We start from the raw sequence: 27,112 nt of genomic DNA on the forward strand, positions 1-27,112 counted from the left end.
GAACCCATGCAAGTTGATTGTTTTTTCATCTTGAAAAATGTTTTTTTCCAATGTTAGATCATGTTTACTTAATAACAAAAATAACATCAAGGCTTTCAAAAATATAAGGTGAAAGTAGAGTTCAGGTTACATACAGAGCGTTATTTTTTAACAACCAAATCGGTTGACAGACTTTGTTCAGTTTACAAAGCAATAGACTTGGTATGCTGATTCAGACTGATTAATACATGGCTGTTTTTTGTTTTGTTTTGTCCAAAGATGACACCACAACTATTTATAAAGCGTTTCTCTGATGTTTATTCCTCGTTCTCCTCTAACTCAGCATCATCAACATCAACAAGCAACCACAAAAAAGCAAAGAAATGAATGAAACCAAAAGTATATAGATATATTGTATTTTCATTTGTTTTTTGGCCATTTTTTGACAAATCGGTTGTTACTAGATGTTTTTCTCAGGCAGACATTATACATTGCTGTGCTAAAAACAGTATAAATACAGCATCATTTATAATTGTTAAGAAGCCATGAGTATGAAATCAGACTCCTTTGACCACGGATTTTGCCGACTTGAGGAGCATTATAAGCAAGTTTGAAACCTATTGTGCAACACAATAGTATCACTAGATAAAATGGTTGTGATCTGCTCAATTTCCGATACACGATCAAACCAGACATCCAAATATTGTAGTTTGAGCAGATGAATAGTTTAGGCATCAAGACATCAGGGGGGTCAGACTGTTGCCGATGTGATGTGACGAAGCTATGAAGTCAGATGTTCCAAGCAGAGACCGGTCCTAAATGATCGAACGCAGGATGGAAGGTGGTTTTTTCCAGTACAGCTGGACTCCACCTGAGTTTGTATGACACCAGAGCTTTGCTGACTCAGCAGTACACACACCAGTAAATGAGGTTGAATAGGATGTAGGAGCCAGGGAAGATCATGCGTGAGTATGTGTCTATCGTGTGTGTGTTCTGAATGATTTTGAAGCTGCGATTGCTTTTTTTCTTTGTGCCTGTGGACTCGTTGTCGATGGAGAGGTGCACCACCATCCGCTCCTGCTTCTCCGAGCTGTCCTCGGCGACCATGGATGCATGGGTGTAACCTGCCAGGCTGTTGACATCAGCTTCGCTGTAGGTACCGTCGAGCATCATGGTGCGGGTGTGAGACATGCCGCAGCTGCAGGCGAGTGCCTGAGACTGTGCCTGAAAGACAGAGAAATAAGTTCCGTCAACACTACATTAATTGAAAACACGTTGAGTGCAACAGAGAGCCGCTACATCTTCAGGTATGTGCCCCGGCTGCTTGATGTTTCCATCAGTGTGCAGAGATAAAAAAATCAGGGCTTTTGTTCTGACCACTCTTCTCATGACCACTTCAAGAACCAGCATGTCTTTGGGCCATAGACATTTTTGTGATGGATAATGAGTGCTCCTGGGAGCATCAAGGACGAGAGGAGCAGCGACTGTAGGTTGATAGGCTGTCGCAATATGATATTTCCACTTGACAATCTCTTTCCTTAACTGATTCCTCCCTTGACTGAAAATCTCGACGAGAGCGACAAATTATTATGACATTGTAATATGTGCTCATCTACAAGCACTCTTTAACCTTCTCTAGAGAAAGTCTATTTGCCAAATGGATCATTCATACATTTAACTCGTGAGAATCAATTCAACTATTAGTTGCACAAAGTTATTTCTTGAGTATCTGTTGCAGATAGTTGGATGGATGGATGGATTGTGTTTATGTACTGCAGATAGAAAAACTTAATTGGATTTTTCTTTTGGCAGTTGAATCATAAATAACTCTAATGTCTGGGTCAAGGAGTCCCTGGAGGCCTGAAAACCAATGTAAATAAAAAAATAAAAAAATACATTGACCCACAGGCAACACAAGGGTTAGGATATATGTTTGAGGAGGTAATACTTTATGAAGACTGGTGATCGATGACCACCTGGTCTGAAAGTTCAACTCAGATGATTATCAGCATCTTCCTGCTGATAAGATATTGAATAAAAATCTGGATAATTTTTGCCCGAGTGCAGTCGGCTTGAATCTGCCGTCACTATGTCGTCTCCAGCATGGACTGACTGGTCACATGCAGAGCAACGGCAGAGTTCCCAGCCAATAATCAGCACTTGCACAGTGCTCGCAAACAAGGCTGAGAAGAAGAAAAGTTTTGCCAGGTGGAGAACCTCTGGAGAGCAGATCTATTTTTCAAAAGTAAATACCAGACAACTTCCTTCTCCTCACTAAGATAAGCAGAATGTAGACTTTTTTAAATTGAATTATATACAATATCAGTTCACTTTAAAAGACACTCCACCAACCCTGGAATCTCTCTGCACTTTTTTGGTTTTGACAGGTGAAGGATACTGTATTTCTTATATTGAATTTTGGAAACCATTATTTCCTGTAAAAAAAGTCTGGGTTTTTAATATCCTTTAAGAATTATAAATCAATGATAAAGGCAATATATTTTAAATTTCCAAAATAAGAAAAAAATAATTGTTGTTATACTGTACTACCATAAATTATTGTCATTGCGATGTTCACCTCATAAAGCAAATACAAAATTCCCAGCAAAACCAGAACCCACTTATCTGTAGTGGCACTAGGATGAGTCTTTTTTAGTTAAACTGATCAATAATATGGATAGTATAAATAATTTAAATCAATTTAGAGCAACTTCAAACAAAACTCACTTGTTTGAATTACCTAAACTGATGAACATAGTAGGAATTAGTATTTGCAACGTTACAAAGTATATCACTTTTCATTCACTCTCCAATCTCATTAACGTATCCAGTAAAAATGTTATTTACTTTCGATTCCTGTTTAAAGTTATTTGTACAACTTTTAATTATGAAACACAAAACCCCATGACACATCCTGCTGTCAGTCAGATTTGTTTCTTCACAGAGCATACCCTGTGACAGCAATTAATCAAAGCAGTTATTTACTTAGCTGAGTTCAGATCCCAAATGTGGCGTATGTGTGTGAAATGGCTCTTTAATTGAACCCCAGTGTTTTTGAAGTGTTCATGAAACGTCCAGAATTTTTTGCTGCATAGGAAGAGTTCTAAGGAGATTTAAGGAGAGTATTAATGCTGCTGCTGTTGCCTGGAAAAAACATTTTTGATTGACTAAGCCTTTGTGGACAGGTCTTTGTTTTAGGATCAAGGACAGAAATGCAGCAAATAAGTCTTTGCATGAAGCGTTGTGCAGGTCAAAGCTTCACATGAGTTAACATGGCAAAAAAACTCCTGATTATATGATTTGCTTGAAAAATTAAACTGACAGAAAGTAAGTAAGTAAGTAAGTAATTTTTATTTGTATAGCGCATTTCTAGACCAGGGTCACGAAGCGCTTAAACAATCAAAACAATATTCAATAAAGTATATAATTTAAGGCTGAGACATGGAAGCTAACAGAGAATCTCATTCGGACATGTTTACCTGTTCTCTGGCTGTTTCCCGCAGCTTCCGGTCTTTTCCGTCTCTCAGTGTGGTCAGATAGTTGACCGCAGCATATTCAAGGACGGACAGGAAGACGAAGACAAAGCTGACCCAGAGGTAGATGTCCACAGCTTTGATGTACGACACTCTGGGCATGGAGGCGTTGACTCCTGTGATGATGGTGGACATCGTGAGCACCGTGGTGATTCCTGGGGAACAGACAATAGGATAGGATCGTTGAAAATGCTTTCAGGAACTCATTAGATTAGATTAGATTAGATAAACTTTATTGATCTCTCTGGAGATCTCCTTCAAGAAATTGTTTAATAATGTAGAACATAGTTTACATGTCTATATGAATTATTTTCTTAAGCACAGAGCTGTTAGGTTGCTGGTATATCTCTGTCGCAGTTTTACAAGCTGTTATTTAAAATAAGCTAAATTCAATAATCAGGACTTTCCCATAAATGTAAAATTTGAAAAAAGATATTATATATATTACTGTATTCTTGATAGCGGTTGGGGGAAAAATTCAGAATGCAATCAAACTTCCTTCTCCTATGACAATTTATAATTGCAGTCTTTCTTTTTCTCTTTTAAAATGAAATATCATTCCACATAATGTTCACTTAATTTGTTCGCCTTTATGCTATATATAAACAAACTAAAAATAAACGTTAGTTAGTGATAGTTTACTCAAAATTCAAACCTCTCCCTTCTTCCACTCACCCTCATGTAGTGGCGGATGGTGAATTTTTTTTAAGGTGCGGCTCTTGTATGCAGACTTCACCTTTCTCAACATGAACATAATAATAAACAACATGATATTCATAACCAAGCACGCAGAGCTGCCGCTGTCTATCCAGTGCTGATCACTGTTACAATCAGAATACACCAAATTACTTAAAAAAACTATAGCAAAATTATTGAAAACCTTTCTATGCACCAGAACATAAGATATAATTTCTACCAACTAATCATTATCTCACACAAAGAGAAATAAATTCAATTAAAAAAAAAGAAAATTGGAGCAGGGATTGAACCCGTGTCCTTAAGGTTCTCAAGTGTAGCACGCTACCAAGTGATCTTATTAATCTGGTATATTAGTGTGGACATTTACTTTTATGTATTTCAACGATAGGGGTCACCTTTTCTAGCACCCCAAATCATACTTAGAGATGAAGCTTATACGTCACTTTTTCCACCATGTATGATTGGTTGAGTTACATAAACGTGATGTGACTTATGGTCTGTTCTCTTTGCCACAAACCACAGGATATGACGAATGACTGAATCAATGCAAATGTAGTTTATCAGTATAAAGATTTCTACAAACACACTCATCACTCATCACTGTTGATGATTATTTTAAAACTAAAAAAGAATAAATAATAACAAATATATAAAATATAAAAAAGATTAGAAAATAAAAAACACAGCCAAATCGGTGGGAGGGCGGCGCCACCTCTATGTGCCATCGTCAACCAGAATGATCCAATTATAAACATCTAAATATGAGGGATTGTTTCCAAAAAACCTAAATAAGTCTGTGACACCAGCCTAAATCACTTATGTCGAAGCTTCAATACAAGATGTCTTTTTGGACGAAGACGAAGACAAACAAGCTCCAGTCGCCTCACCAAAATGAACAAACATCCCTGTAAAGAGGAACCGATTACTCTGAAGAGAATCCCAGCCTCGGTTGACACAAGGGCGAGAAGAAAATGTGTGAAGTCTGAATACCCGGTGAACCATTCCTTTAAGCATTGATAATTATCATAACAACGTTTTGTACTGTAAATATACAGCAGTCTGTCCTGTTCAACTGACTCATGTCTGTTTTTGTCTTTTCTTGTGAAGGGTTATTTATACATTAAAGCAGCTCTGGGTAGCTTTGGTACCGTAATATTTTTGTACTAAAATATTTTCATAAAACTTAAAACTAGTTGAATGACTCATATAACGTGACTTGAGGTGCTTTGTGTGATTTTTATTTTCACTGTAAAAGTTCTTGGGGATGGTGTGAACATGCTACATATTGCACTGGTTGTGGTGGTTTGGGGGGCAATTACGGAACAAAAACAAAGTTAAAGTTATGTTATTTAAAAAGGATTATTTTATCATCCATCCTTCATTTAGCCAATGGAAGTCTGGAAACAGAAACTTCTTCCAATTGCTGCAAACCGGGACATGGCAACTTTTGTGACGTTTAGCGAGTGCTAATGGGAAATGTGGTCATTGGGCTAAACACAACCATTTTAGTCCACTGGCGTTGCTCGACTTAAAAATCGCATAGAACTGCTTTAAAATAAATCACAACAATCATTATTATTTTTATTATTATTTCAACAATGCAGAAAACGAAAAAAACTTAACCCGCTTTATAATAATAGTTGTAACTGACTGACTTGAGGTAAAATGTAAAATATGTTCACCAGGTCTTGATTTTTTTTAATTCAATTTGAGCGAAGAGTTCTGCACTGATCGTGAATAACTAACGTTGTTTTTATATCAGCAAAGTTACGTCTTAGAGTAACAATAAAAAGGAGAGAGCTGCTCGTTTTTCATACATCATTGGAATAAACGCTACATACCATTTGAATTAAATACTCACATTTATACCAATACTTATTTTCAAAACCCTCAGTGAGCCACATCGGAGGGCTGAAAGAGCTGCATGCTGCTCCGGAGCCGCGGGTTGCTGACCTCCGATTAAAGTGAATGTCAAAATTGAACATATCCATGGTAATTATTCATTTTAAAAAACTGAGAAACTAAATCTTAACTCTTCAGAAGGTTTCAAAGCAAAGCTTGAACAGCTCTCATCCAAGAGGCTTCAACTATTTGGTGAGGTGAAACATCTTCCCAAAACTCTGCACAATCCAGTTGCCTTGCTTTGGAACCTGCAGGATAACTATGGCCTTGTTTTTATCCTCCAGTGTGTGCTCAGTAGAGACTGTAAGCAAACCTTTGTTTGCAACGCACCTGCATGCATGAAGAATACGATAAGAAAAAGTAAATGAAGGGACTGCAATATTTATCATTAATGTCAATATTCCCACAAAACTAATGATACAAAGTGCATAAACAGCGCTACATAAAAGCATATTACGCCAACACTTTTTCTGCGAGCTGGAGTCTTATCCAACGGACCAGATATGCCTTCTTTCTAGTACACGACTATACCCACATAGAGAAAGATATCTTATGCAAACTGATAATGTCTCTAAGTCAACTTGGCATCATTATGATGTCGGCCTCCTTTTAGCATACCTCTGTGAACACGAACGTTCAAGTATGCTCAAGATTTATTCTCTCCCATGACAGCATTCTAACAAACCTTGGCTGAATGTAAGAGTCAGGTCCGGACTGATGCTGCATAAAGGTCTGGTAATTCAACATCTCTTGGTGTGGCCGTAGAACAGCTGAATGCTGAAGATACCCAAGAGCACTTTATGATAGGTTACTTCTCCACCAATGACCCAGGAGCACTTGGAAAGGCATAAAGCGCACCACATATTTTCTATCAGTTTGAGTAGGGTTCATTGATATATCAGTCCACCTGCTACATACATGTCAGTTATTCTGAAGTCATCTTAAGTTTTTGAGTCCCTTGGGATGCCATTATTACCAAGACAATTGTTTATAAAACATGCTTTTTCTTGTGGGGTACAGTGAATCAGTAGGACAGAACATTTAATGAGTTTTTTTTTAATAAAGTTGCTTCATTGAGACATATATTACCTAAGGAAACCCGGGCAGGAACAGCCCTGCGGTCGATCCAGAAGGACACCCAGGACAGCATGACCATCAGTGTGGCGGGGAAGTAGGTCTGCAGCAGGAAGAAGAAGATGTGGCGCCGCAGCGTGAAGTTGATGTAGAGACGGTTGTACCAGCCTGGAGATGGGATGCACAGGAGTTAGTTTCCAGATATATATATATGTCATATTCTGCCTCTATTGTCTGTGCTCTGTTTTCCTCTATAATTCCACATCAGAATACCCAACTGATCTGTTTTCACAGCTGCACTCCAAACTGCTATGCCCCAAAACAAAACATTGACAGATAAATTTAATACATTGTTCAGAGCTGTTTCCAGAAGATATGTTCCACAAGAGAGACTGGAGCGGTGACTGGAAAGACTGTTCCACAGCACTGTCTTTAAAAACTCAGTGTTGCATTTTGGCTGGATATATGATCATTTATTAATTTTAATATCTTTCTATCATGTTGGATCCCCCATTTTGTGTAAATAACTAGCTTAATTTCAACAATACTCTTCACTACATATGTTTGTCTGGATGACCCGCCCAGATAGTCTGGGAGTGTCATGTGACCACCAAACTTTATAGCAGTGTGTGGGAGACAGTGTTTTCATATGAAGTACCGACAGATTTTTTTAAATTACCTGGAAGATGAAACAAGAAACTGAGCCAACATACCCCCTTGATCTCATTTTGTACACAAACAAGGGTTGAGGTTTAATAACATTGCAGTTGCACTGTTCTAACAGTGTGGGAGCCTAAAAAAATGTATTGTGCATTAAAGCATACATATCCCCTGACTTTTATTATTTGGAATCACATCTGTTTGATAGACTGATGTATACTAAAACCCAATCAATAGTGATTTTGTCTTTCCATTTGTCTGCACTAGATTCAGGATGCAATAAAGAAACATCAGATGGAAGGTGTCCAGGGGCCTCATCTTCAAAGGCCTGTGTTAATTTCCTCCTCAGACCTGGCGGACACTCAAATCCAGAAATCCAAATTTCTTTTGTACACCCCAATCAACTGGGAACCGAGCACACATAGGGAGGTACCAGATTCCTCCCTTCCAGTCACTCTTTGCAAATCATGTTTAAAGGAGCCTGTACTGCTTATACAGTATACACTCCTACTGAAGACTGCATGCATGGGTTACACATTACTATAGTAAATGAGTGCAATGACGGGAAAAGGTTTCATTTTCGAACACTGATATAAAAAGACAGGTTGAAACAGGGTGGGGAAAACTAAGCTGGTCTTCATTTGAAATTTTTGGAAATCACAAATAAAATCAATCATATAAAAGGTTTTGACCTTTAACAGGCGGACATATGCAATGCTTATTGTAAAAAATATTTTACAACTGCATTAATTTCATGACAGTAAAAGAGCTCATATACATTTTCAGTAGGAAAAGTTCTGTTGGCCTCATGTTTCCAGTGTATCAAAGTCCCTGGTTGGTTCTCTTGTGGCGATTCTCAAGATAGATCTGAGGTTTCAGAGAGCAGAGCAGGTTTAGCGAAAACCCTAATTTTGTTTTCCCGGAAGTAGGTCAGACTTTATAGTTTTCCTAAACCGAGTCTGTAACCATGGCAAAATACGCCATGAACCCAACCTGCTCGCCAGCCACCTCTAGGTTTTCTTTGATGACAAAACACTCGCAAATACTCTGCAGAACTTCTAGTTGGGAAATGAGGTTAAGACCTCAAATGGATAATTCAAGTATGATTCAAATTATGAAGGACCCTTTCGTCTCACTGTAGTGTCATTTAAGTTGAGATGAGCGGGACAAATATGTGCCAACAAATAGGGCAAAATGAAAGGTAAACCTATTAGTGTCGATCTTGCTAATATTTGTCATCTGCATAAATAGGGGACAAACAATCTCATGTCTACAAAAGTGAGTTGGATGTGTTTAAAAGCACTACTTGAGATTGTGAGTGTTTTGTAATTTTTTGGGTTCAACAAACCCAAAGAGACACTTAAATAAACATATTAGGTGCCCTATAAGTGGATCATTCTGTCGGTTACATTATGCAGGCATGTCATTGCTGTGTGTTATTGGTTCTCTGAATTGTGTAAAATGGCAGGTGATACAAAACAATCATGTGGTCATAATCACCAAGGAGAATTCTGCCTGGAACATTTTCGATCAATGAGAATCATATATTTACATGTTTATTTCTTATTTAATCTACATCTTATCCGTGTCACATTCGATTCATTTTATATTCACAAGCTGTCTCGCCCAGGGGGTAATTCAATGTGGAACCGTGACTGCCAGACTTCATCTGTTGCCATTAAATCTTCTCTGTCTCTGAAAGCTCCTGTCTTTTTGCACCGCCGACAACGTCTTCTAACAAAGCAGCAATTGTTTTTAATAGTTTTTGATCTCCACGCTGTTAATTCTGTGGTGTCCACACATCTAATTCCAGACATCTGTGTTTGTGTTTATTGTTGATCAAAGTTGATCATTTACATTGACTCTGATGTGACAGAAATGACCACTAAGTGCAACATAAGAGTCAACGTTTGTCGTTTTGACTAATACCCTTTGTACTTGGCGGCTCTTAATATCCAAAAAAACATCTCCAGTGTATGTAAACAGCTTTGCCTTTTTTAAACTTGTAATCTCATTGAAGATTGTATGTTTATTACATGCTCTTAAATGTGCTAAATTCAACATTTCAGTAAATATATTAAACAGTTTTTGTGTGTTTTGTCGTAGATATGTAGGTAGATGGATGGATGGGTGGACGGAAGGGTGGATGGATAGATGGATGGATGGAACAATACCTGTTATTTTTCAACAGGTACACATTCTGGTGATGTTCATCCGACCTCAGTCATCAACATCAATGGATGGATGGATCGGCGGATGGATGGATGGATGGATGGATGGATGGATGGTATTTACATCTTTGACAGAAGTCTTGTCAGTTGTACCTGTGCTGCTGTAGAAAGCCAGTCGTGAGCTGGTGTGGAACTTCTGAATAAGGAACTGAGATAGAGAAATTCGGTCGTCCGTGCTCAGTGACTCATCGCCGCTTTTCCAGTAGAGCATAAGGTCTTCGTCCGTGTAGGCGTCTGCAACACAACAAGCACAAACCTGTAACTTATACCTGCCACTTGAGAAATCCAGCCATTAAAAGTTACACCCTATTTTTCATTCAACAAAGGCTTTTGTGATCAGAGCCAGGAGCATGACAGCTGCCTCATCTTCTACTACGGAGAGAGTCAGAGTCTGGTTCAAGCTTCTGCCAAAGACGTTGAGGAACAGAAGTCGATTCATTAACAGATGTCTGCTAATGGAGCCAGAGAACATTGAGCACAGTCTGGATTAGCCTAAGGAGACTTGGAGGGTACCACTTTTTATTGATGCTATTTCATGTTTGATGAAGGCAGGAGAAGATGTAATGCTTCCAGCTGAGGCAACAAATCAGACACGGAATCGAAATGAATTCACTCGTGCTTGCCTAATTGTATCATCTTGGGTGATATCCAGCCGAAAAATTGTTGATGACTGGGGTCGGCTGAACATCACCCAAATGTGCCCCTGTAGAAGAAAACCAAACTTCAAAGACACTAAATCAGCAGGGTGAAGCTATCTAACTACCGAAGCAGCAATATAGTACAATTAAATTATGTGATCACAAATGCATGGGTGACGATCTCTAACAAATCATACTGATGTTCTTGGGTTAAAATCTTTTTAAATCAGATTGATGTCACCAAAATTAAAGCTTTGAGCCTTAGTGGTACGGGCAGTTAAAGAGCAAGAAATAGACTGGCTGTTGATAGAGCAAAACTTAATATCCAAGGTTTTATTATCTACTCTCCCATTTCATTTTTTAGCCAACAGACCTAGAAGAAATTTAGAATAGCCCATTAAAACACATAGATATGGAACCCTTACAGAAGCAGGTGAGAGGATTCATGTGATTTTATGGAGCTATGACAATAACAGACATGTACTACAAAATAGTGAATTAAAAAAAAAATCAGATTACATTTCAAACCACTATGAACTGGATAATATCATTAGGGAATAAAACAGGATTGAAATGTACTTCTGTTTGGTTTGGTATTCAGATACATTTTACCACCCAACAAACCTTTGTCGAACATCTATAAAAACTAATGACTGATGCAACTGAGATCACTCTCCCATATTTGATTCACCAAAGACCAAGTTTATTTGCTGTATTGCAACAGATAAAACAATTAACCCACAATTGTGAGATCAATAAAAACAGAAACTACAAAAATTACTGCCCAACTGTAACTAAGGGTCCCTTGTTTATGATATGCCCTACGGCGGTGGTCCCTAATGTGTGTTACCGAGCCGCACAGAAAGAAAAAAACATTTATACAATCTCTGTTTTATTGATTATATATGTCATAAAGGTGTTTCATTTTGAAAGAGGACCAGATTTTCTCTGAAGTAATATGAGCCTGTGACTCTTGGAATTCTATGATGCTTGTTTTGGTCAGGTTTACTCCAAAATAAACCTGTGAACTAGAAACAATGACTAAAAAACTTTGTCATAGTTCTTGTTTCATATAAATGATGCTAAACACATAATCACTCCCATATTGTCATAAAAGCTAGGAGACACACACACATACAGAACACCATCGTCGGCATACAATCATATACATAAAAGGAAAGACATCATGTTGTAACAAGTACAGAGCTCAGAGTGTATTTCTCATTAACTTAAACTTGTTTTTTTGCCAGTCATGCTATTTCATTTCTATCTGAATAGTGGTCGATAAATATAGTGCTGACATAAAATAAATTGAGTGTCTCAACGAGTCCAAATGTTCTTCCTCTGACATCTGCTCTTATTAACCAGCTCTGAGGGGATATAAATAAATGTCATAATTCAACCTTCTTCAAAATAATTTCAAATAATATTGAGAAAATATGCCCTTGAGTAAGAAAAGGGCAAAACTTTATTTCATGATCGAGACACATCACTCACTGCTGTTTAAATGTCAGGAGGTGAGGAAGCTGCAGTAGCCAGATGCTCACACTCAAACATCCTGGGACCTCCGCAAATGTCAAATTCAAGGTCAAAATGCTGAAAAAGTTAACAGAGTTCTTTTGATATGGACCCTCTACTTCTCCCCTACTTCTCCAGGTCCACCGAGAATCAGTGTCAACAAAAGTGCTCAAGTTTTTCCTTTCAAAGTGTGTTCAGTGAGACATTTGGAAAGGAAAATGATGTTTTCGATCAATAATCAAGCTACATAAATACTTACAGCTCTCAAGCTCTAACGTGCACGTCTGAGAGTCCAGAGGAAAACGACTGAAGTCCATGTTGCACGCTGCCGTGACGGTAACTCTGAGGAGTTGAACAAACAAACCAGTTTAAACAACAGCAACTCCACTAATGTTGCATCAGGACCTGCTCAGTTGTATCATCCTCACCTCAGGCTGTAGAGGACGTGGCCGTCAGGATAGACCCTGAGCATGATGTTGTCCGTGGTGGTGTCATGAATAAAAGACCTCTTCGAGTGAACGAAAAAGACGTCAGGCACCCAGATCTTTTTGACAAGGCGCCCATCGAAGGTCATGCTCTTGTTGGTGGAGCTGGGGAAGGCCAGCCGCTCGTCTTTCCAGTAGTGACGGAGATACAGGGTCATGGTGAAATCCTGGGATGACGGGAAGAGAAAGAAAACAACAGCCGCAGGATTAATCTTCAATGTACTTGTGAAGCGCCTGTGGATCATGACATGCAGCCAAGATTATACAGGATGATGCAGCTGGATTATGTATAGCATGCATGCATGGTGAAGTGTTCAGCATATGTTGAGATATTTGCCTGGTGCAAGATTATGTTCATCACGTCACCACTGTAACTGCTCAGGCTGATAATCTTCCGCATTTGTATCTGATTCAAGCGAGTGAAGGATGTGTTGCCACGCCAAGAAGAGTCATTCAAATCTTTCTTTCTCTGCAGGTGTCTGCTTCTCTTTGGGTTTTAAAAAGGCTCATTGAAACATGTTGTTTCACTTCAGCACCAACAATTTGTGAGATGAATGTGTGAGATGAATAGGTGACTAACTTAACATGTATAACATACATATCCTTGTTAACTATATTTCTACGGTCCACACAGTTTTACTTACCGTCCACATCTCCCCTCTTTCTGCCCCATCTTTATCAAAACATTATGAGAGGATCAGGGAAATTAACATGGTGTCGAACAACTGTAAGACATTGCTGAGGGCTTGGTTTTCTGCCCTGTCCTGTAACACCCGTGAGAGGGTAACCAATCTGACTCATCGCACTTTATAGATATAGATTACTAAACTTGGTAAAAGAGTTATTTACCACTTTAAAATATTTTTTCAAAGCTTCCATGTCCTCTTTGTCTGAAAGATGCTACACACTGGTTCCTGCCTGGTAAAGCACTTTTCTTCAGTTGTGTAGTTATGGCCTTCCTTTTTATTCAAATGTGTCCTACTGTGTTTCTTGGCCACGCCGCTCTTATGAAAGAGATCTCGATCTCAATGGGTCTTTTTATCTGGCTTTAAAAAAACAAATACATTTCTTTGGACCTGTTGGGTTTTGCAGATATGTTTGATGACCTTGTGCCAGAATCTACTGCATCAAGAGAAAAGCAAATGCAACTGTCTGGATAAAACAAGCAACATCCAGTTGCAGGCTAGCAACAGTATAGCTCAATTTTTTTTTGCTACATATTTGACTCCACAGGGAGACTTATTAAAATATCTTCACCCCATTTTTTCGTCGGCTTTTGCACAGAAGCGGCTGTACGTGTTTTATCAATAGAGTCACCGAACTGACATGAACGTCACTTCAAGTGTGGAATGTATGCCGCACATTTCAGTGTTTTCCCTCAATTTTGAAGTGAGGTGTTTTTCACTTTGGTGTTTTTTGGGACTGGAAATGCAAAGTTTTTTTTTTACTTTGGCTTTGTTCACTCTCATTTCTTTCCTGGTACACCTTCTAACAGAAAACATATAATTGAGCGGATGAAGAATTCATTGTGCAAAAAGAAAAATAACCTTAGTAAGAGCAACAGTGTCTTTGTATGTTGTACATTTCTTTTTTTTTTCATTGTGAGGTTTTCCATTTGATCATGGCAGAATTCCAAACTGTCTTTTAATACATGCAATTCTTTATGGGAGAGTTCTAGTAAGTTGGTCCTATAGATTTTCATTGACCCCTGGAGAATGGTGGCGGCTACTTGGCAAAGTATAATCGGTGTACCTCTGTGATATATTGAGGCTATATTTGTTTAGCTGAGGGGGTTGGTTCTCCAGGTAACTATCCAAACCTTGTTTCACATCCTTTATTTAAGATATAATTCTTACATTAATTTGTTTTTCTACCATTTTGTTGATAATATTAATGTGACGTTTCTAACATACTTTTTGGTCACCATCCACACCAAAATATGATGTGATATTTACTTTTCACTTTTTATGTTTTATAGCATTTACTGGTATGGAGTACAGATTGTGAATCAACTTTATTGGTGAAATTAGTTCTCTTTGTTTCCACAGTTTCTTTCTAATTACATTTTATTTCTAGAAAATATTTTTGCCGTCTTTCCATTAACGCTTGTTTTGTCTCTGGGTCAAGGTGACCCAGAGGCCCGAAGACAAATGTGTCTGTGGTCCCTTGTGTTGCCATTGTTTATGGTGAATCACCTCAGCCACTGCTTATGTATTTATGGAAGCCTGGGCTGAAATTTAAACCTTAACATGATGCTCTTGTTGCTTATTTAGCATGACAGGCAGTTGGAATTTGTGTGACCAAAGGGCTCAAATTTGAGGTTGCGTTTCTTGAATAACAAACAAAATACTGATTCTACCGCCTGAACATTTTGATGCATCTGTCTATGTTTGAGTACAATACAGATTTTTGGATATATTATTTCAACTATATCCAGGGCTTTATCAGTGAGAGCAGGTATCTTGTTCTGATGTTGTTGTTCTATCAAGTTCATTTGCTTCTTTTCCAACCCAAAAAATTTAACCTTCTTTACTTTCTTTTTCTCAACATGGTTTCAAGGTGGCCTTCATTATGTCTCTTTAAAAGGACCAAGCCACCCACAGACAAATGCAATCTCCTCAGTTCTGAAGACATCACTCCCACCTCTACTTGTAGCACCAGAATTGTTTTTTTAACTCCTCTGTACAAAGGCTTAATATAGAAAGTTTTCTAGTTGGTCTGCAGGCAATGTCAATAGTGCAATGTAGAGCTTGTTTACAGAGATGAATTTTGATGCAGGTCAGTTTAGAAATTGCATAACATTTAACTTTTTGGCACTCGTTATTTTCTGAATGTGCACCACCAGTCATGTTGTTTTCCATAGAAAATATGCGGATTAACTCTTTCCCGGTTTTATGTTACTGACAACTATTGTTCTTGTTAATAAGGTGTTTTTGTTCTCCCTACTGACAATTCAAATCTTATAAATCAATAAAGTTCAAATGACAGAATTGGAATTTCAACAGTTCATAAAATGAGTAATGTAATACCACAGTCTTTCGATGGCCAAAACTCAAAGTCTAACCCCAATTTGATTTTACTATAGAAAAATGTATTTCTATCAAATGAATCAATTCTTGAATCCCCACTTCTGCTGTTGCGTGAAGACAGTTGCATGTCGACTTGTAAGCAGATTTAATAGGCCCTGAGAAACTTCAGGGGTTCATGCCAGGGAAGGTGGAGTCACTTCTTGTGTCGTCTGGCTGCCTCAACAGTGACAAAATGTCGGTGTCCACAGTTTTCTCAGGGCTTTACAGACATTAAGGCTTTGTATGTTTGCCTCAGTTTTAGCTCAGAGTCACCCTCATTTAGCCAATTTGTTCTTGAGGCAAGGAGACTCTGTTTTTACTGTGAGCCTTTTTGGATTTCCATCTTGTTGTGGATTCCTCAAGGGTCCTTGTTTTAAGCCTGTCATAGATGCCCCTTTGGACAAGCTGTCGCTTGTCAATCTTGACATTAGCTATAGTGTCTGTGACGCTGCAGGTCAAGATCCTCTGGAGAGTATGGGGGTCACTCCATCTTTGCAAACTTTAAGTTTCACGCAGTTGGTCCCGTGACTTGGTTGTCTTCCGCTTCAGTCTTGCCAGTCAATCTTGCTGGGAATGTCCTTGGTTTTTCCGGCTCATGCAGTTTTGAGACTCTTAGACCCCTGAGGTTTGGCTCTGTGTTGCACCAGCCAACATGTAGGTAGCAGCCATGGACCGAGTAGTATGTAAGGAAAAAAACGTAAATTAGAAAGATTGCTTAGGAGTTGCTACTGAGCTGGCTCTTCAAAATTTTAAACATAGTTTTTATAGGTACTAGATGGACTTTTTACTTCAGGAAATTTAATATGGATTCTGGAACAAAAGTCGAACTTCTATGGTAAGTGCTATTTGTAAAACCTTTATTAACTATGAAGATGATTAAAAACACAGATTCAGGATTAGTTAAACAAAATAGAGACAATTGAATACAGGTTAAACATCAACTGACTCTTGATGTTTAATAGCATACTTCTGTAGAAGGAAATAGTGGATCAGGTAGGAGACAAAAATAATACCTGCATATCTGTATTCCACCTGCCATGTCTACCCAAAATATTAATCAGTAAAATGTTTTAGGATTTCCAAAGATATATACGAAATACTTAACTATAGTGTACGGCAACAATTTTCAATGCTATGCAGAAGACACATTATTTTCCATTTCTATGCCTCCTGATTAAAGAGAGTCCATTGATTCCCTTCATTGTATCGTTTATGTCCATTCCTGGTGGCAAGACAACTTTAATTAGCTCAATCACGACACGTTTTTAGTCCACATAGAGATACACTGGAGAGGAAACTCTGAGTTTGTCCTTTAAACCTTAAAAACAAGTGAAAAATGTATCATATTTGGCTCAAATCTCAGTTTCCAGCTACACATGTTACCATTTCTAGAGTGCACCAGTTTGTCTCTCAAGCCAATGCAGAGACTTCAATTCATGCTTTTATCATCTGTAGAATTGATTACCGCAATGTCCTCCTTTCTCGTCTTTCTAAAAATACATCTTTCAGCTTCCACTCCGACAGAATTCAGCTGCACACATGCTGACCAAGGCCAAAAAAAAGTAGCCAGAATATATGGCATATCCTCATTTCAATTCTTCAGGCCTGTAAGGAAATGACAACTTTACTGTAATCAATCATCTAGATTTAACACACATTTCAAATAGTCACTTGATTAACTGATAATCTTACATATTTATTATTTATTTAACTTCCTAATTAGTTGCATATATATATATATATATATAGCACAATTGACAAAGAGGAATAAGAGTGACTGTCTAAAGACCAAATACAACATATAACTTAATATTCCTCCAATAATTAAAAAGATAAAAATCCCAACCCCAATTTACTAAAAATAATAAAATAGTAAATTTATGACTAATTGTTAAAATAATAAAATGTATTTAAAGTAATAATTGAAAAACTAAGAAAACAATATTGCTGCAATTGATTCAATTAATCAATAATTAAATAATTACACCAATTGAGTCAGAACAAAGGTCAATTAAGAAGTAAACAAAGAGCAAACCAGCAGGGGGCAGCATAGCAAATACAACACCAAAGATCAGAAATTGAGAGTAGAAGAAGAGAAAACAAGAACTAGATATCAACAAACGTACACACGTGCAAGCAGTCAGTGACACACTTGTTTTAGATAAGCAGTATTAGCAACACAAAACAACAAAAGTTACACTCAATGTGACCAATTGTGAGTTGATCAATTGACAATGTGAAATAGGAAGAGAGGATGGTCAAGATCATTACTACATACAGCAGTGCGCCAACAATCAATGTTAATTGTGTTATTGTTATTGAACACAGCAGAAGAAGGAGAAAATTGAAATGTGAGTTGTTTGTTTTTCTTCTTAAACCAATTTTACCACTTATTAACTGTATATATTCATATATACCTCAATTAAGTAATCAAACCCAATAGTGAATAGAATTCAAGATGACGTAAGAATGTGTGTGCGTCTATAGAAGACATGAATACAATGGGAGGGTCGGTGAGGAAAAGAAGGAAGTCTTAAAAGTTCAACCTCCAAGCGAAACCACTCCCACCAACAAGGAAACTAGGATTTGGAGCTCAGTTGCCTTGCCGCAGCTGAAAAGACAACGTCTGCCAAGAAGCAGTGTTCTTATCAGCAAGAGATAGTGTCCAAAGACACACACACACCGACTCTCATCTGAGTCACAACTGAAATTAAAAATAAATAACATTTGAGGATAAAGCCCTCAAAGCAACAATAATAAAGAAATATGAATCAGGGAGCAACATTTTCTTAAGATTAAGAAGTCAAGTGGGAGTCTGGGCTGCACCAGGACCAAGGCTGTTAAAAAACAAGTTGGGAGAATTCTGAGAGGAAAATACTAATCCCTTTTGTTTGATTGGTTCAGCTGTAAGGAACATGGTGACATAAGTAAGACAAGCAACAACGGTCTGAAGAATCACTTTTGGTAGACAATGATTTTACTCGTCTGCATGGGATTGAAAATATAATTTATGGCACTGGATTATTTGATCAAGGGTTTAACACGAACTAAAGAGATAAAATGGGGTGGGATCTAAAACAGAACCTTGTGGAATGCCACATGTAAATTTTGCAATAGACTTTGAGAAGTTACCTGATGATGTTTCAATCCAAATCAGTTGTAAATGAAGCCAGTCCAGTAAAATGACATGATCAACTGTGTTAAAGGCTGAATTAAGATCTAAAAGTAGATCATCGGTTACTTTGAAAAGCTCTATTTCTTTTACTGTAAAGCTTTGAACATCCTGGCTTAAATGAACGTTTCGTCAAAAATCTTCAAAATCATTGGTGTTTATATTCGGTTTCTATAAGAGAAATTGCATGTTTAAAAGCAGGTCAATGTTATATACACTAGAGATGCCAAAGAAAACCCAACAGGAGACTTCAGTAATGCAAAAAAACAACTAGAAAAAGGCATCTTTTACGTAATAATGGCAGAAAAATTTAACAAGCTGACTGCAAGAATAAGTATTCAAAGAACTAGCTCACGCTTCTTGTGTTAACTAACAGTGACAACCGCAGCTAAAGCTGCATTCAAGGATTTCTTAACTATCAGTTGGGAACTTGATCAAGGGCGTTACTAATTTTAATTCTGGGCTCGTTCAGTATCTCGTCTAACAAGGACAGAAGCTTTATTACTTGAATCAAGAGCCAACTGATATACCTGGCTTTGACTGCTCAACATGACCAAGACAGAAGAAAAAAGACATAACAAATTTACTGAGGTCACAGTTTGTGTGTAATAATTTGTGTGTTTGATCTAAATTATGAACTTGAATGTGATTGTGTTTGCAGACAACCAGATTTCTGGAAAGCTTATCTATGTTAACCTATTAATGCGTAAACTATTAAGATGAGGAGGAAACATGTGGGCATCTTTGACTATAATCACAGATGAAGGTTTGGACAGAAAAAGATTGTTTTATTTTGTTCCTGTTTGTTTCTGCTTCACCTTGTTTCTACTGTGGGGCATAGAAAAATCCTGCACAACTTTATTTATTTTTAGTTTTTTATGTTTTGTGAATGTGTTGTACCACCCTGAATTTTGGCAATTTTTTTTCAATATTTTTATATATGTATAAATATATATACATATTTTTTTCTAATGTAAGTATATTTTAACTATCTTAAGTACATAATCGAATCCAAATAAATGTTAACATTTCAGATGATTTTTTTTAAACATTGTTTAAAGTGGGAGTCCCTTGGTCACCCTGCATAAAAAGAAGGGTTTAAATGGAGAGCCATATAAAAAAATATCATTGGCCGCAAATGGCCCGTGGGCCAAGGTTTGTGACCCCTGATTAAACCAATCATAAAAAAGTAGGTCTGAGGCCAGAATGTCCATATATAGAGAAAACAAGGCGTTTAAGTATCAGAACTAATCTGGAGTATGTTGGTCTATGAAAGGGTTCATAGGGCTCGGCGAGAGCTGCATCACTGAGGAGAGTGGATGATGATTTTGTTTTGTTGTTGATGTCCCAGTGTCCTGGCGTTGGACAAACCTGCAGCATTTCCTCACTGAGTGTATACTTTTCACAGCATTGATCAAATATAAAAAATAAGTTGCTGATTCTAAGTGAACTCAGTTCACAACTCAAGGTATTCTCACACATTCATAATGATAGTATGTTCAAACAGATAAACTAGTTTAATACAGGCTTTTTTCTTCCTTTTAAAAGACGCGGCGCTTCAATTAAGGATGCATCAATCTTGCATGCTGTTGAAAGAGACTTTAAATTAGGAAATAGAAGCTATGTTTCACTGAATTACTGCAGATTGAACGCTGATAAAATATTCAAATTCAAATTCAAGGAAATGTAGCTGCTCCTTCTAGGATTCAAGAACCAGCCTTGAATTAAGAAGACTTCACTAGATCTTTCTTTATTCCCTGTGGAAACCCCTCTCCTAAGAACTAAAGCCCAGATCCCTATTTTCTCTAAATTCCTAAGAATGCACTAAAGTACAGAACAGAAACAGTGAAAATGCCTTTCTTGAGATATTAAAAAGTCAAAGTAGAAATTTATCAGAACCTCGTTTATTCAGTCTGGAACACAGCAGATACTTTTAATATTCCCAGTAGCATCACAACAATAAGTGTCTATTAGTGCACGTTATTATAGAGTCATATATGAATATATTATTTTAACCATAGTGCCTTTACTGGTGGTCGATACAAGAACATTCTTAAAGTCCAATACAAATTGTCGATCCGATCTTCTTGAGAAATATCTCCCAAATATGGACCAATCAGAACAGCTGAGAAATGGTGTTGGTCATAGGTTTTAGTACAGGTTTAAGTTCATTCTGTACGACTATATCACATGTGTCAAACTTAAGACGTGTGGCCCCCCTTAAGGTTGTGTCATTGATTTTGCACCCAAAAAAGATTGAAGCTAAAGTAGGGAACAGAGAATGCAGAGAATAACCATAGGAGTGAAACGGCTGTTGAAGTAAAGGAATGAAAAGACCGTATCACAATCAGACTCATACTTCATCGTACTTGAGATTTAGGTGAATATACCCTTTTATTTGGCCTGTGACCTCGACTGATAACTGATACGTTTTGGGATTGTGCTTGAGACCCTTGGGCTATAGGATCATCTTCCAAAAGTGCAAAGTACGTGAAGTTATTATAGTTCTCTCTGGTGCAGAAAAGGCCAGACACTGATTCTGCTGATGATGAAGTTGTTCCACCTTTTCAAAGAACAAGCATCGTGTTCGGTTACCTGGGATTAAAATCGCTGAATGAATGGGAAAACATTTTTTAATCAGGACGCTGAGAGATGTGCCTTCAACTGCATGTGAGGATCAGCAAAGTAATGAGGCAGAAAGAAGGGGGGAGGAGGGAGGAGAAAATAATTTTGTTTCTTTTTCATCACCTGCTGAAGAGGAAGTCTAGCATTGGGAACGTTCCTGCCCCTCTGACTTGATCCACAATAAGGGATCATGGGATAAACAGTCTCATTTTCTTGGATTAATCTAGACCAGGAACTTAAGTCTCAGTTGAAAAGGACACTCCCAGAAAACAAAACAGCCCTTAGCCATCCTTGGAATGACACATCCTTGGGAAATGAAAATCAGCGTCTCTTTGTCCTGTCACGCACGAGTGATCTTTTCAAGGTGAGCAAGGTCATCCGGGACCGACTGCTGAGGGATGAGAGCAACATGATGATAGCATAAATAAACATCTGGCCTTTTACCTCTGAATGATAACTCTTGGGATACTATGGTTGTTGTTGTTATTACTGTTGTTACTTTAAAACCTTTTTAAACATCTTTATGTGCTATTTTGTATTTTTTACAAAAGTAATTTGAAAATTAAAATACATTTTATTAGATTTAAAGGTTTCCTTTCATGATTTTAACATTCTTATGCTATATATATATATATGTGCATTTTCTTTTATTATATTTAAATATATATTTTAGAATTTGTGCTTATTTCTTACATTTACAATATATATTTAAACATATTTTTAAATATATACTTTAACATATGTGCATGTATTTAACATATTTTAAAGATATACTTTAACCTGTTTGTGTGTTTTCACATATTTTTAAATATTTCAATATTTTAACAAAAATGTGTTTTACTTTCGCTTATGGTACCAGAAATGTATCTGCTTTGCCTCTTACATGTAGGCGTTTAGCTACCAAACATCGCTTTTTCTGGTTCTATTTTTCACAGTGTGCCTCACACTTCCAGAATCCTGGTCTAGAACAATCCATTTCACTGGAATACACTTAAAGCAAAACAATTTATTTGATTGACAGCTAATATTTATTCTAAGTTTCACTTCCAGCGGGGTGCATGCAATGTTGTGTGCAAAACCGCAAGACCCACCAACTTCCAGCTGGTAATGATCTGTCTGACAAACTTCAGGTGGACAGAAGCAACACTTTGATCCGGAGCCAGGATTGTGTGTTGAGGTGAGTCATCTCAGCCTCACACTGCAGCTCCGGCTCCTTCCTGGCCAGAGTTCTGACATTCAATGGACACTGGAATGCCAGGAGGTCCCTTCTGGCTGATGCCTAATGTTGATGCAAGAAGTGTGGCTCACGAGAGCAGATCCTCATAACGGTCAAGATCTATTCATATTATTATTGTCTCTGTAGCTACAGGTTATAGAACTCAAGGGCATTTGATTGAAATGTGAATAGACTTGCTTTGACATTCAAACAGGAAAGGCAGCCAAATAAAAAAAAAATGAATGTACCAGAATGATGGAATGGCAGACATGTAATGTCATTAGCAGGATTACTGAGACAGAATCTAGTGGCTTAATGAACATTCCCACACATGGACATCCTCACTGGGATCAGCTAATTGAGCTCCACGCCAACATATGGCAGCAGACAGACAAAGACTTTCAAATCAACTTTTTTGTTGAAGAAAAAGAAAACTCTTGGATTGTGTCCTTCACCGGGGAGGTTGGTTCTCCAGATAATTATCCTTCTCGCCAATTAGCAGCTGTTTTCAGTTGAGTAATCAGAATTAGAGGACGACAGCTCCGTCACATAAGTTGTTTGCTTTGCATGAAGTCAGAACGAGTGCGTGTTGAGTAATGTAATTAAATCATCCTTCTGTTCTGCAGCCGTCACTAATCCAGCGCTGACATGCTGCTGCTGGCTGAGACGCTCGGGGATAACGTTTCATTTCAACCTTTGTTTTTCGACCAAATTGTACTGGAAGAGAAGGAACTCGACAAGACAGCTGCTGCCTAGATTATGTCATGATGCTGAATATTAATAGCACTATAAGGAGTTTAGACTGTTATCAGTTACAATTACTTCTTGGATGAAAATCTCACCATGTCGACCTCTGATATGCTGTCCAAGCTCTCCACCTGGACGTCGACACCCACTGGCACGGCAGGACCTGAAACAACAAAACTAGTGAGTCACACCATCAAGAGTTTCATCAGGATCAATTGCTAATGAATATTAATTATTTACAGATGGACATTTGTCATGGTCCAGACACAAACTGAGACCTGTGTCTGAAGCGGTGAGCTTCCCAATCGTTGTGTTCTGACCCGTCTGGTTTCATCAGGTCTGTTTTGGAACACCTTGATGAATTATTTAGAGGCGCAGTGTGACTGGAAACCAGAGGGAAGCACAACTCGGTGTGCTTGGAGAGTCTTCACTTCAAATTCTACCCCACAGAACGAAGAAAAAAAAAAACACGTCATAAATTGTTTTTTGAAATAGACAAAGCCGGATTTGAGTGTAATTGTTGACAACGAGGGTGCTGCTGGCAACAACATTTTCTTCGAGTCGGCACAGCATCTTACTTGTCTTTGCCGGCAACAATGAAATAATGTGTATTTCTTGGACTTTTATTTTTAATGATTTACTGGGCTGAGGTCAGGGAGGTGGACAACTTCGTAAATCCTCAGTCTACTACCCACAGTGTAGGTGCAGAAAGTTTCTACTACTAGAAATTAAGTACGAACCAAAGAACAGAGGTGAATGGCATGTATTCTTGATAGAATTACCTATCAAGAATACTTAAAAATAATTAGTACAGTTCAGTTTTGTTTGAGCCCCCCTCTCTAAGACCAGAACATCAATGAGTAACGCAACAAGAGCTTCAGATGTAAATGTGCTGTTTTACAAAAAACAATCGTCACTCTTTTAAAATGGAGTAGTACATTAAATACAGCACAATAATATAACAATAATAAAACAATCTAAAACAGGATGAATACCATTTACATAATAAAAAAAAAGAAAAGACCATTGAAGAATCCAGTTTAGAGTTGAAATGTGATTTCACATAAAAGCCACTATAAAAGTGCATTTTTGAGATTTAGAAGTAGGCATAGACTCGGCTAGTCTTATCTGCTCCAGCAGGCTGTTCCAAAGTTGATGGGAAATGCTCAATCCCATTTTTAATTTAAGCCTGGACTATGGGACGGCTAAAAGAGACCTGTCCGAGGATCTAAGACTGTTCTCTCATTGGTGGTCAACATGTCATGTATGTAAGAGCTAGACCAAGGGTATACTGAATACGTTATTTAAAAACAAATATATTCTTAAACATACAAGAATCAAGTGATTGATCAAATGATTTGAAAAAACAGGATTGAACAGTTTTCTTGATGAGGTGATTGAATGGTAAGGGAGATTCTAGAACAGGGATATCAAAGTCAAACACATCAGAGGGCCAAAAAAAAAACGAATTTGCTACAAGTCTAGGGCCGGACTGGTTAAAATTTTAATTAAAACATTTAAATGATTGCACATAACCCTTGGAACAAGATCTAACACAGTGTACCGAATATTATTTAATGATTAAATAAATGATCAATATTTTTTATAAATTATGAAGCCGAGGCCCGCTTGCGACACTGCAGTTAGTTCACGGGCTTCTGTTGCATTATGGGAAATGGAGTATTAGTGCGTGCAAAACACCAGCAGTCGGCTGCAGCCTGCGGGGCGGTTTTAATGATAATCAAACATCATCCCGGGGGCCATCGATAGTTCATTCATTCATTCGAGCCTTGACTTTGACACATGTGATTAAGAGGACAGCAAGGTTTCTTAATATTGGCTAAGTGTTCTCGACAAGATGTCCCAGGGGGGGTTAAGATAACTGGGAGGAGGACAATGATTTCAGATTTGGATTTATTTAGATTAAAAAATTTCTGGGCCACCCAACCGTCGTCCAGACAAACCACAGCACTCGAATGTCTCTGAATGGAAGGTATATATGTGTGGCGTCCGCGTAAAAATGATAAAAGATCTTATGAAGTGTTAAAAGGAAGCATACATATAGAAAACCTGACCTTGAACTGACCACTGGGGAACTTAAGATGCCTCCCATTGTTACTGCTGGGACATGTTCAATTCTATAGACCCTACTCTGTCCCTGAAAATGATGTTTAGGTCTACTAGTTAATGAACCAATGGTACGCTTTGAGCTGAAAGATGTCATTGAAACAAACAGCTGTCACTTGGAAAAAAAGGAAAATACTTTAGTATTTCAAACATTGGTTGTGTTAAATAGATGAAACGTTCTGATTGCATTGACCCAAATGTGCGCTGGCCCATTGAGCATTTACTGGTAATTGTAATTTAGGAAAATTGGGAACTCAATTGGACTAAAATGAGCCTCTTTTCATCCATGCTAACAAGTGAGTGAACTGAGACTCTTTTATGGAGAAATTATTTGAGGAGAAATTGATTTAACGTCTGTGGTTCTTTTTTTCTTGATTCACTGGACCTGGATATAGCAGATCTTTGAGCAGATCCCAGAAATGAGGGAATGATGAAACATGAGCTGAAGAGGTGGATTGGATTGGTGCAGGATCTGTATTTCTGCGCTCTAGTGTCAAATGGTACGAAAATATAGTTTCTTGTGACTGAGAGAGCAAGATCCCAATTACAAGTTGCCGAAGTGAGTTTTCAGTGGAGGAGCTCTGCAATCTCCTTTTAGGAATTGAGGGAGAGTCTGTTGTGAGAGACTCAAAGTAGAACCTATGCTCCAGTTCAGGTGTACCTTTTAAGGATGCGTCCTGGATGCCTCCCCTGAGAGGGGTTCCTTAAATATCCAACTGGGAATGCACCTCAGGGCAGACTCAGGAAATATTACAAATACTACCTTGTATCCCAGCACACTTGGGAACACCTCAGTATTCCCCGGGGAGAGCAGGTTTCTTATGAAAGGGAAGTCTGGGCTGTTTTCTCCTGCTCCTTTGCACAATCTTTCCTTCCTATAAATAAGATTTACATATTTTACAGCGCTTGTTTCCTTGATTCTTGGAAAAGTAAATTTGTTCTGGAAGAAATACCAACGAAATACACGACAAACTACATTTCAGAGCATCATTTGTGGTCAACTATATACAAGTAATGTTGCTGACATTAAAAGGATTCTCAAAAGTTCAAATTATTTCATTGCATTCTTCACCAGCTTGCTCTCTAACAACCTGCTCTAAGCACCAGCTTCTACAACCGTAAAAAGCGCAGTATTGATTAGCTGACATTTTTTGTTGCGTCTTCAAGTGTAACTGTGGAAACAGAGCCCAGTACATATTTTTGCCACTTTATGAGAACCACAATGCCTGTAATAAAAAACGCATTATTGCTGAATATTCTGAACATCCACAGGAGCTGAAGATGATCAGCAATGATCATCGTAATAAACTCCATGCATTGCTTTTATTATTCCTCTCATCAACATTTTATCGACTCCCTCCGATCTTTGTAATGCACGTGACAAACAGCAGCATCATTATGTTTTTTTTTATCTGACGCTTTTATTACTAGTTAGCAA

The 27,112-nt window shown here is 37.9% G+C and overlaps 1 protein-coding gene across 1 annotated transcript in view; it reads right to left on the reverse strand.

Moving 5' to 3' along the window:
* Nucleotides 1-273: 273 nt before the first annotated feature.
* The window catches only part of LOC148062069 (gamma-aminobutyric acid receptor subunit rho-2-like), a 60,511-nt gene continuing 33,672 nt past the window's right edge, over nt 274-27,112 (reverse strand). Inside the window, exons 3-9 of the mRNA XM_087813277.1 lie at nt 23,643-23,710; nt 12,663-12,886; nt 12,494-12,576; nt 10,172-10,312; nt 7,203-7,355; nt 3,459-3,667; nt 274-1,203 (exon numbers count right to left, since the gene is read on the reverse strand). Coding sequence (XP_087669403.1) covers nt 883-1,203; nt 3,459-3,667; nt 7,203-7,355; nt 10,172-10,312; nt 12,494-12,576; nt 12,663-12,886; nt 23,643-23,710 — 1,199 coding nt within the window. The 3' untranslated portion in view covers nt 274-882. The remainder of the gene's footprint in view (nt 1,204-3,458; nt 3,668-7,202; nt 7,356-10,171; nt 10,313-12,493; nt 12,577-12,662; nt 12,887-23,642; nt 23,711-27,112) is intronic.

The sequence above is a fragment of the Callionymus lyra genome, chromosome 17, assembly GCF_982586985.1.
Source record: "Callionymus lyra chromosome 17, fCalLyr1.hap1.1, whole genome shotgun sequence".
In the NCBI taxonomy this organism is placed as follows: Eukaryota; Metazoa; Chordata; class Actinopteri; order Syngnathiformes; family Callionymidae; genus Callionymus; species Callionymus lyra.